The sequence below is a fragment of the Vicia villosa genome, linkage group LG1 (assembly GCF_029867415.1).
Source record: "Vicia villosa cultivar HV-30 ecotype Madison, WI linkage group LG1, Vvil1.0, whole genome shotgun sequence".
Taxonomy (NCBI): domain Eukaryota; kingdom Viridiplantae; phylum Streptophyta; class Magnoliopsida; order Fabales; family Fabaceae; genus Vicia; species Vicia villosa.
This window is the reverse complement of record NC_081180.1, coordinates 189049495-189060107: the sequence shown is the minus strand read 5'-3', so window position 1 is coordinate 189060107 and position 10613 is coordinate 189049495. Positions and strand designations below refer to the sequence as shown.

The 10613-nt window shown below is 33.9% G+C and overlaps 1 protein-coding gene across 1 annotated transcript; it reads right to left on the bottom strand.

The window, feature by feature from the left end:
* Positions 1-2335: 2335 nt before the first annotated feature.
* Positions 2336-3612, bottom strand: LOC131661492 (uncharacterized). The gene is made up of 2 exons (XM_058931054.1): positions 3196-3612; positions 2336-3031 (listed from the first exon to the last, which is right to left on the bottom strand). The coding sequence occupies exons 1-2, from the start codon at positions 3610-3612 to the stop codon at positions 2336-2338; spliced, it is 1113 nt and encodes a 370-aa protein (XP_058787037.1).
* Between the last annotated feature and the right edge of the window lie 7001 nt (positions 3613-10613).

The window sequence follows — 10613 nt, the reverse complement described above, 5'->3', positions numbered from 1 at the left end:
TTCTTATTTTTAAAATCTCAAATTTTCAATTTTTCTCATAGATCACTATGAGCAAAATATATATTTTATTTTAATTAACAATTATCTTTATTTGAGACACAAATTTTTATTTTTGAATGTCAATATTTCTATTTTTTCACAGGCCACTATCAGTAAAATACATATTTTATTTTAATAAATAATTGTCTTTATTTGAGAAACAATTTTTATTTTAAAATATCAAAATTGAGTTTATATTATTATTATTCATTTTATAATTAAATAATTCATTTTAAATTTATATGCATATTTAAATAAAAAATATATAGAATCAAATAAATTTACCCGTGCGTAAGATTATATTACAAACCTTAAATTTGACTAAATGGTTTTGGATGATTTGGTTGAACATCTTTTGTAAGGAGTTGGTCAAACATTATTGAGTTTGAGTCCTAGTTGTAGGGTATAAAACATGCTTCTATCTGCAACATGAAGATGCTAATTTATAAGGTGAAATTTCTAGTAATTTATTTCCAATGATACTGAATTAGAATCATGTGCAACTTGTATATGTTAAATTTTTTCAGTTGTCGGTGTTTTATTTTAACTTCGGTTTTTTCTTTCAACCGCATGCGAAAATTTCTTAATTTGTGTAAAGTTAAATCTACTGAAGTATGTTAAATTTTTTCAGTTGTCCATGTTTTATTTTAACTTTGGTTTTTTCTTTCAACCGCATGCGAAAATTTCTTAATTTGTGTAAAGTTAAATCTACTGAAGTAAAGGAATAGACTGTCAAAGTTGTTGCTGAGATTCTAAAAATTGCTAAATAATTCAAGCTCTCAGAAGATGGTCATTTTCTTGATCATTTGATTCAAATCATTATTTTTTGTGTTAAATAGTTGTTATGGTTAATTTAGAGTTAGAGATAGTGGGTTTCTTTCAACTTCCATGTTGTGGCAATATTTTAATCTATCTTTCTAGCTCTACTCACTATATTTGTATGAACCACGCTACGCAACTGTCAAAGCTAGAAGAGGTATTTTTTTAATTAAAAGACTAATCCATTAGATTGAAGGAAATTCATAAGTTAACATGAACAAGCAATTGATCAGGAGTAGGATATCCAAGCCAAGTCCTGGACCCCATACAATGACCTACACCAACAAGCTGGTGGGCATCATGATTGCTATTTCTACTAACATATAATAAAGAAGCAACATCAAACTGTTTTAACATAAGCCTACAGTATAAAACAATTGATTCTAAATCTGCATTACTAGAATTAATATTGATAATGTCCACCACAACCAGTGCATCACAAAGAACCAGTACAGTCCTCAAGTGAAGATCCAAAGCCAATTTAAGAGCTCACCTCACAGCCATCGCTTCGGCCACAAATGCCTCAACCTGCATTACAAGCTTCTGAGTTGCTGCAAGGAAAATACCCTTCTCATGAATTTTTAGAACGCACCCCATGGAAATGGAGCCATCTTCAAAACATCCCGCATCAACAAAAACACTAACAACACCCGCGTCATCTTGCTCCTCAATCTCAGTATGCAACCTCTTCTTATGAGGACCTAGGGTCGACTGAGACTTGATAAACTCGGAGAAATAAAATTTTGTGAGATCCCCAATCATCCGTGGATCCCCAATCATCCGCCTCTTCTGCAATCTTGTGAGAAATAAAATTTTTGTTATCGAATATAACTAAGTTTCTGTGGTGCCAGATTTTCCACAATGTAACACAGAACAGTTGTGAGGCAAGAGTATCTCTATCATTCAAACCTTTTTCCAGCAATAAATCGATATTAGAATTTGGAGGAATGCGAAGGCCCAAGGGGGAGGAAAACCAAACCTGTTTACTCTGCACACAGTGGAGGAGGAGGTGTTCTGGAGATTCTAAGTAACTATGGCAAAGAGGACACTCGGGCGTTGTTTTCACACCTTTCTTTATCAAATTGGTTCTGGTTGGGAGAACATTTTTCGCAAGACGCCAGAGAAAATTCCTGACTCTGTTGTGGACCGGGGCTCTCCAAATACGTTTCCATAGCTTATCCTAAGAATGGCCTGAGGGGCCTAGAGAAGCAGCTTCACGTCTTCTTCGAAGAAGATGGTATGCAGACCGCACGGAGTACATCCCATCTTTCTCAAAATGCCAAATAATAGATTCATCCAAATCACTCCAAGAAAATGGAATGCTACAAATTTGAGATCTCACAAGAGGACTAAAACAGCGGTCAATCAGATCAATATCCCAACAGCACAAATCACTTTCAATAAGCTTGCTAACAGTGTCCCCAGAATCAACTCGACTAACTTATCCTAAAACCTTGAAGCCTATCTCAGAAGGGATCTAGTTGTCTTTCAGTCTATTCACCCTTTGGCCGTTTCTAATCCTCCATCTAGCCCCGGAGTTCACGAGCTCCATAACACCCAAAATACTCCTCCAAGCATAGCTAGGTGTGTATCCTAATTTTGCATCCAATAGATATGTTCGAGGGTAATAACGAATTTTGAAAACATGCTCTAGCAAAGAGGAACTTCCAGTCAGCAATCTCCAATAGTGTTTCCACAACAAACTCACATTAAAATCACTTATGCCACGGAAGCCCATACCCCCTAAACCCTTCGCCTTAGCCATCTTGGACCAACTTACCCAATGGATTATTTTTTCCTCTATTGAGGAGCCCCACCAAAATCTTGAGAGAAGAGATTCTATTTCTTTGCAGTAGTCTTCACAGAGTTTAAAACAACCCATTACATATGTTGGAATTGCTTGCACTACAAACTTGATTAGGACTTCTTTTCCAGCCCTATATAACACTTTCTCCTTCCAGCCTTTAACCTTCTTCCATACCTTATCAATCACTTGAGAAAAGATGGCTTTCTTAGACCTACCAAACAAAGTCGATAGTCCAAAGTATCTTGAGTGAGCTTCCACCGTCTTTACACCCATCCCGTTAAGGATCGTATCTTTATCACTATCAACCACATTTCGATTGAACAAAGCCTCCAAATTATCAAGATTTACCATCTGACCCGAAGATTCCTAATACTTTCTCAAAATCCCCAAAATGTTATCTGCTTCAATAATAGAGGCCCTTGTAAAGAGTAAGCTATCATCCGCGAATAATAGGTGAGTGATGACATGTGCTGTCCTTGCCACTCGAATACCATGTATTTGCTTAAGATTCGCCTCCTTCCTGAGCATACCTGATACACATTAGCACACGAAACAAAAAGGTAAGGGGATAGGTGGTCACCTTGCCAGAGCCCCCTCTCAGGAGATACAATACTGCTAGGTTGGCAGTTTATCAAGACCTGGTACTTGACAGTCTTAACACATTTGGAAACCACCTGCACCATTGATATTGGGAATCCTATAGCCTCTATCACGCCTAGAAGGAAATCCCATTCAACCCGATCGTAAGCCTTAGACATATCTAGCTTCAATACCATGACCCCCTTTTTCCCTTTGGTCTTCTTTTTCATCCAATGGAAACATTCAAGTGAAATGAGGGCATTGTCTATGATTAGTCTACCATGGACAAAGGCACTTTGCTCCACATCTATAACCTCCTGCAAAACCCACTTCACCCTATTAGCAATAGTTTTAGTGACCAACTTCATAAACTAATTTGTTAGCAAATTCTCACAGTGCTTCCCTCCTAACCTCCATATCCATTGCTCATCTTTCAGCTTCTAGATCCTATTAGCTTTCTTTCTTTGGGAGGCTTTTCCATGAAAGAATTTTGTGTTCTTATCGCCATCTTTAAGCCAAACTGCCTGACTCCTAGCTAGAAGAGGTAGTTGATCAAGTTAATACAAATACAAGAACAATTGCCGCATCACCATTCATATATAGTATGCAGCTTGAAGAGGTGGAGTCATTTCTCTTCAATATATCAAAGTAATATTAAGTATTAACTTAGCACTTGATTCCACTTGTCAACATTTGAATGCTTTGGGTTATAATTCATTTATCAAAAAAAAATTTGGAAGATAGTACTGGAAGTAGAAAAGTACTTTAATTTAATTTATTTTATATAATGAAGTATTTTTTAATTTCAGGTTAACAATGTTTGGCTGCCTGGTCATGTTGAAGATATAATTATCAAAATAATTTGCAGTCTAAGGTAAAGTTGACATTGAGTTTATGTTTTAGACAACTTCTGAATTGGTTTACAATCTCAACATTTATGAATGTTGAACTATTTTTCTAATAGCCTATGCATGTTCTTACTAATCTAATTGGCCTCACCATAAAAAATATATGATTAGTGTATGAAACAATAATTTTTAGATATGCTTATCAATTTGAATGAATTCAAGTTAGTGCAGCGTTGGTTAATGTTTCACAATGTCTATTGAACCCTTTGGTTTCTTATCCCTTGATTTTAATTTTGCAATGGCCTGAGAAATTATGACTGATTTTTCTGCGGTTAGCAACTTCTCTGCTACATCAGTTAAAAATTATGAGCAATTTTTCAAGGCGTAATGCAATATCGATCATTTTCCAGTGTTGCAGTGTTGGTTCACTATTTATGCTCTTCTTCTTCAAAAAGGTTTAATCATTTTTTCAGGTTTATGGCGGCAACCACCAAAAGATAGCTTGCTCAAATTAATATTCATGTAGCACAAAATGCGAGGTTATCCATGATTAATGTACACAAAATTTTAAGTACAAAAGATAAAAGGTTTCTTAGTACTAAGGAGGATTTTTTTATAACATTAATAGAGATGGAATAGTTAGAACTTAGATTTTTATTTATTTTTTTATTTTTTATAATAATGCTAAAAATTGGTGGGGGAAATATTTTTTTTTAATATTTATAATTTGCGGCGGTTTCAAACAGCCATAATTTACATTCAAAACTAAATAGTGGACAATTGTCGCAATATTAATTTGGTGGCAGTGTAGAACTGTCGCGAAAATGTACGACAGTGGGAACGACAGTTTTCTGAATCGTCCTGAAACAACTTAGTGACACACACTTCCACAATAGTTGTAAGACTGTTGCGAAACAGTTTTTGCAACAGTTTTAACCACCGCAACTTGCCTAAAAAACTGTCGCAAACCACTTTTTTTCTTGTAGTGTAGGGAGCGTATTTTCCGGTTTATTACAACGGCTACTGGGCCGTGATTGTAAGTATCATATATTGAACGACACTCTACATCACAACGCCTGGGCCCGCGTTGTTATATATCTTTCCCAACCGTTGTTAATTGGGTTTTCCGTAGTAGTGGCCTAACCAACCCCAGCCACTAGAATGACTCTCAAGAACACATGATCTCCTTCGTGAAATTCGAGGGCTTTTCTATGTTTATCATCATAAAAACTTAGGCTTAATTACAACTTTGGTCCTCCTATTTTGTCTTTTTCTTGATTTTAGTCCCCCCTCCACCATTTTTAAAACCACGATTTTGGTCCCCCTTTTGAGTTTTCTATTGAAAAAGATACAGGAATAGGGACTAATTTTGCAGAAAAAAGAAAAATAGGGGGACGAAAATTGCCCATAAAACTTAAAAAGGGGACTAAAATAGTAATTTTTAAAATAGAGGGATTAAAATCAAGAAAAAGACAAAATAGGGAGACTAAAGTTGCAATTAAGCCAAAAAAAACTTATTTAAATTAGAATTCATGAAAGAATCTTACTTTTTATTTGGATTGTTCAATATTTGTTGACATATTATCTGAAAAAACTAAAAAAAATAACAAGAACAATACATTAATAAAAAATATTGAGGATTGCAAAGATATAATCTTTGGAGAGAATTGCAAAGCGGTACTATGCACCATGCTCTTGAGGGTAATTGGAAGAGTTTGTGGAACATTTCTGCGCCTCCTACAACTAAACATTTGTTATGGAGAATCTGTAGGGGTTGTCTCCCGACTCGATCTAAGTTGCAACATCATCATGTTAATTGTTCATCTCTTTGTCCGTGGTGCGATTTAGAAGATGAAGATGATTGGCATGTCTTTTTCGGATGTGTTTCTACTTCTCATAGTTGGCGGGCAGCAGGTTTGTCCTCTTTAATCGATCCCCGTTTAAATTCTTTCCATGATGCTAAGTCTCTGATTTTCGATGTTTGTGGCCGGGAGGATCGTAGGGAGGCGGGTAGATTTGCAGTTTTGCTTGAGGTCCTTTGGAGGAGTAGAAATAATGTGGTTTGGCAAGATACTCGAGAAGATGCTATTAGAATTGGGTTACAAGCCTACCATAATTGGTACGATTGGTTCTTAGCCAAAGAGGAACATATCGTAGGAGATTCTATTAATAATTCTATGATTTGGATTCCGCCTATGATAAATCAGGTGAAATGCAATGTTGATGCAGGTTATAATCATGCTTGTGGTACTACTAACAGAGGGTGGTGCTTTAGAGATCATCTCGGAAGATTCATCAGAGCAGGTGTTTCTTGGGATGCGGGTCTTTTTTCTGTCCTGGAAGCTGAGGCCATGGCGTTGAAGGAAGCAATACATCATGCCATCTCATCCCAATTTTCGCATGTTATCTTTGAAAGTGATAGCCAAACGATCGTCAATTCTCTTAAAGACAAATATGTCGGTTCTTCTGAATTTAGTTTTATCATTAAGTCTATTCAGCATATATTACATTTATTTCCAAACTTTGAGGTAAAGTTCATTAAGCGCCAAGCGAATTTGGTTGCCCACTTGTTAGCGAAGGCGGCCAATTCTTGGTCTAGGCGTAGTTTCCTTAATGTGATACCTCCTTGTATTGAACTCTGTTTGATGAATGAAAGTTGTTAAGTTTGTTTTTGTCAAAAAAAAAATAAAAAATATTGATTTGACTAAATGAAAATATTGATAAAATTAATAAAAAATCTTTTGATTTTATAAAATTTTATTGAAATTAGAATTCAATATAAAAATGCACAATTAATCAGAAATATTAAAAGTAATTTGGTTAGTAAATAATTTGATATTATTAAAATTTATTAAAATCATAATTCAATTTAAAATTGCTGTAAAGACCAATAAACATCTACTCACTGAATCATTAATAGAAATTCAAAAAATATCATTTTGATATATTAACAGCAAATATTTTGATATTATAAAATTTGTTGAAATTAGAATTCAATTTAAAACGGCACAGTTAAAAAAAGAATTAAAATTATTTAATATAGATGCCCTTTTTTTTTTTGGAGTTATATAGATTTGTTAATTAGGGTTTTGGGATTTCAATAGCTTTATTAATTAAGATTTATATTATATAGATTACACGTCATTAAAAATTAAACAAACTATCAATTATTAACACAAAAAAGTGTGAAGAGGTCAAAACAGTTTAATTATAAAATAAAACAATTAGTTTAGTAAACGACTAACGAGGTAAAATAGGATAGTTTTACAATTAAAGGTACAAATTATTAAATAAGAAACGATTTATTATGATTTTTAAATAAATTTGCTTTCATTATGTTTCCAAAAATAGATTATTGCCACATTTAAATTCAAATCTCTCATGTAATCTCGGTGATTATTCCTTATATTCCTTATATGTTAAACTCCTAAAACAACCTAATTTAACAACCAAAAAAACTCAGTTAGCATCAGTATAAAAAACGTTACAAAATATTTTTATTATCCATGCCGAATTTTACAGGTTTTAATTTTAATTTTAGGTTTTTTTCAGTGTATCTGCAGCAAAATCGTGTTTCGCATTGAAATTTTGATGGGGGAAGAAGCTTCTGGTGCAAATTCAATGGACATTGATATGGATATGATGGAACCAAATCCATGTAATTTATCAGATGCCATTACCAATGATGCTACGACTTCGAATAGTTTGATTTTGAATGATGAACACTTTGATAGAGTTGGTCAATATCATCAGAATCACCTAGGGCATAACAATCTTCTTGAAAAGTTTTATGATTGTAACATCTGTTTAGATTTGGCTAAGAATCCTGTCGTGACTTGTTGTGGCCATTTGTTTTGTTGGCCGTGTTTATATAAATGGCTCTGTTTAAGATCAAGATCATCTCAAACTTTAGAATGTCCAGTTTGCAAGGGAGAAGTCACTTATAAGAATGTTATACCTATATACGGTGGCGGCAATGATTATGAGGTTCTTTATGAGGATTCGAATTCGATGCTAGAAATTCCTCGTAGACCAAATGCAAGGCGTGTATCTAAAGTTTCAAATGTGAAGGTATCAAATGTGAGGTTCAGGCGAGGATATATCAGAGTTAGAAGAAGCAATCCGGAGGGGCCTTATTAGAGTTAGTTAGAAGAAACAATGCACAGTTTGTCTTGTTTTTAAGTTTGTTTAAATTTTCAGAGTTAGAACAATCCATGCACCGTTTATTTAGATTGAGTAATTTTCTTGATTTCTCTATTATAAATGTTCCTCATTCATCTATTATAAATTTTGCAGAGCAAAAGAAAGTAATGCTATTGTTGGCATGTCTCACCAAGTCGAATTTTTAATTTTAAAAAATGGTTAGCTTTAAGTGAGAAATCGAGTTCTTCCCCATGGAGATAGTGATGACCATTTCTCAGTGCAGCTCTTTTCCCATATGTTAATGTTTTGCTTAGCATCATCTTATCTCCTCTGATAAGGTTTTTTTTAACATAATTTTCTCCCCTTTATAGTGGCTTCAAATAGAAGGTCATAAATGTTTCAGCAATGTTCCTCTTGTGCATGTCTTATAATTTTCATGTTATATATAGGATCTTTTGCAGGATCTTTGCTAACGATCTAAGTCATGTAATCATTCATAAGTCGACCCATTATACTTAAAATCGCGTGTTTGATTACTGCACATAACTCCTTAACACAACCACTCTCTAATTTTAATGGAGGCACGCGTGGATTTGAGCAACAACACATGCTATGAATTCGATAATGAATTCATCGATTTTAATATCTTATAGGGTCATGCTCGATGATTTATTGAGTAACTCTAGCATCTTCCTAATTGTCCACCAAGTCCTTAATGTGATATGCAATTATGGTATGAATTTATTCTACTCTATAACTGTGTGACGGTGGTTCAAGACTTCCGATGCAGTGCAAAGGAGGTTGATTTGCAAAGTTAGCACTTCAATATTCAATTTAGTAAAAGAGTTAAAATGGAATTTGAATGGAAATAATTGATACCAAGAAAGTGGGACGCTTTTCTATTTAAATGGGATAGATGGTTATTAACTGCATATGCATTGGATGCGCCAATTGTTAAATTGATTCATAGAGATTGCATAGTAACTTCAAGGTGGATATTCTGGGATGCAAATGGAAATTGGGATTGTATACTCTTCATGTGATAACCTCTTATTTCACTATTGGGTTGTGTTTATTGGGTCTTGCGACCATCCCATAACAATTGTCCCTAAGTCCTTGCACATGCTCTGTAGGGCGAGTGATCCGCTTGTCATACCTCAAATTTGCCCGCCTTATTTCTAACATTTAAGTTATTTTTTAACTTTGATTTTATAAGTTTTTTTTATTCAACATTACTAACATTTAATAGTAATTTTTATACAAGTAACAGTTACTTTGAATTATTTGTATTTTCTAAATAATAACAAATATTTGTGTTTTCCCTTCATATACTTGCGAATGCCATTTTTATCTCGAATGAGCATAATGGTACAGCGGGTAATAAAGTGAATGTAAGTTCTTGCCTATGTGAAAAGACTAGAGTTTGAATCCTATTTTCTTTATATTTTATGTTGTTTATTATTCCACTTTATTATTTTAATAAGAACATTAGACTTTTACATTTTTCTTTTTTAAATTATGATTTTAGGGGTCATTATGTTTAATAAATAGTATAATCAGTAGAATTTCATTTTTATTAATTTTTTGTTAGTTTAGAAAATATTTAATTAAGGATTTTTATTAGTAGTTTCTTTATTTAGGCTATAAATAAAAGACAAAAATAAGAAAAAAAATATTATTATTGGTGATCATATTTTCTTTACAGTATTAAATATCTTTCTAATTTTTACTATTATATTAAGATTTACTATTATTAAAAAATATAAAAAAATTAAGTTGGTCAAAGATATTTCTCTATCACGTATGATCAAGCAACATCTATCTTGCCAAAAGTTCCAAGACATTCACGACAAAATCATTAAAAGTCTTTCCAAAACCAGAGACGACAATATCAGTAATATTCCAAAACATCCCCAAGACAAGAATCATCAAAATTGAAAGAAATTAAAATTATAGACAAAGCTCATAATATCAATTAATGTGCTTGTTCAATACCATTTTTGTGGCGTGATTTTAAGACTATAAGTACAAGAAGAAGCTCGTACAAAAAAGGGGGAGAAAGATCGGAACCAAGAAACCAACAACTATCCTCTAAAAGTCACACACACGCCCGTATATACACATCACCATATCTCTCAATCATAACCTTGAATCTCCCTCAAACGCCAAATAACATGTAAATAAAAAACACAAAGTAAAGCGATAGCCATCACCCAGCTCGACACCGAAGCCGTCTCCCTCGACGCACAAAAACGAAAATACGTGACCACCGTGGCAGCCACGGGTCACGATATCACCACCACGCCGACCGCCTCCGTTCATCTCACCTACCCCGAGCACCGCCATACACCGTCGTTCAAGTTGTTCCGCCTCCAGGC

What these genes read in the sequence shown, in the direction of transcription:
- LOC131661492 (XM_058931054.1), bottom strand. Translation starts at nt 3,612, where the DNA reads ATGAAGTTGGTCACTAAAACTATTGCTAATAGGGTGAAGTGGGTTTTG. An exon ending in CGTGTGCTAATGTGTATCAG is followed by an intron (nt 3,032 to 3,195) that starts GTATGCTCAGGA and finishes AGAAAGTATTAG; the next exon opens with GAATCTTCGGGTCAGATGGT.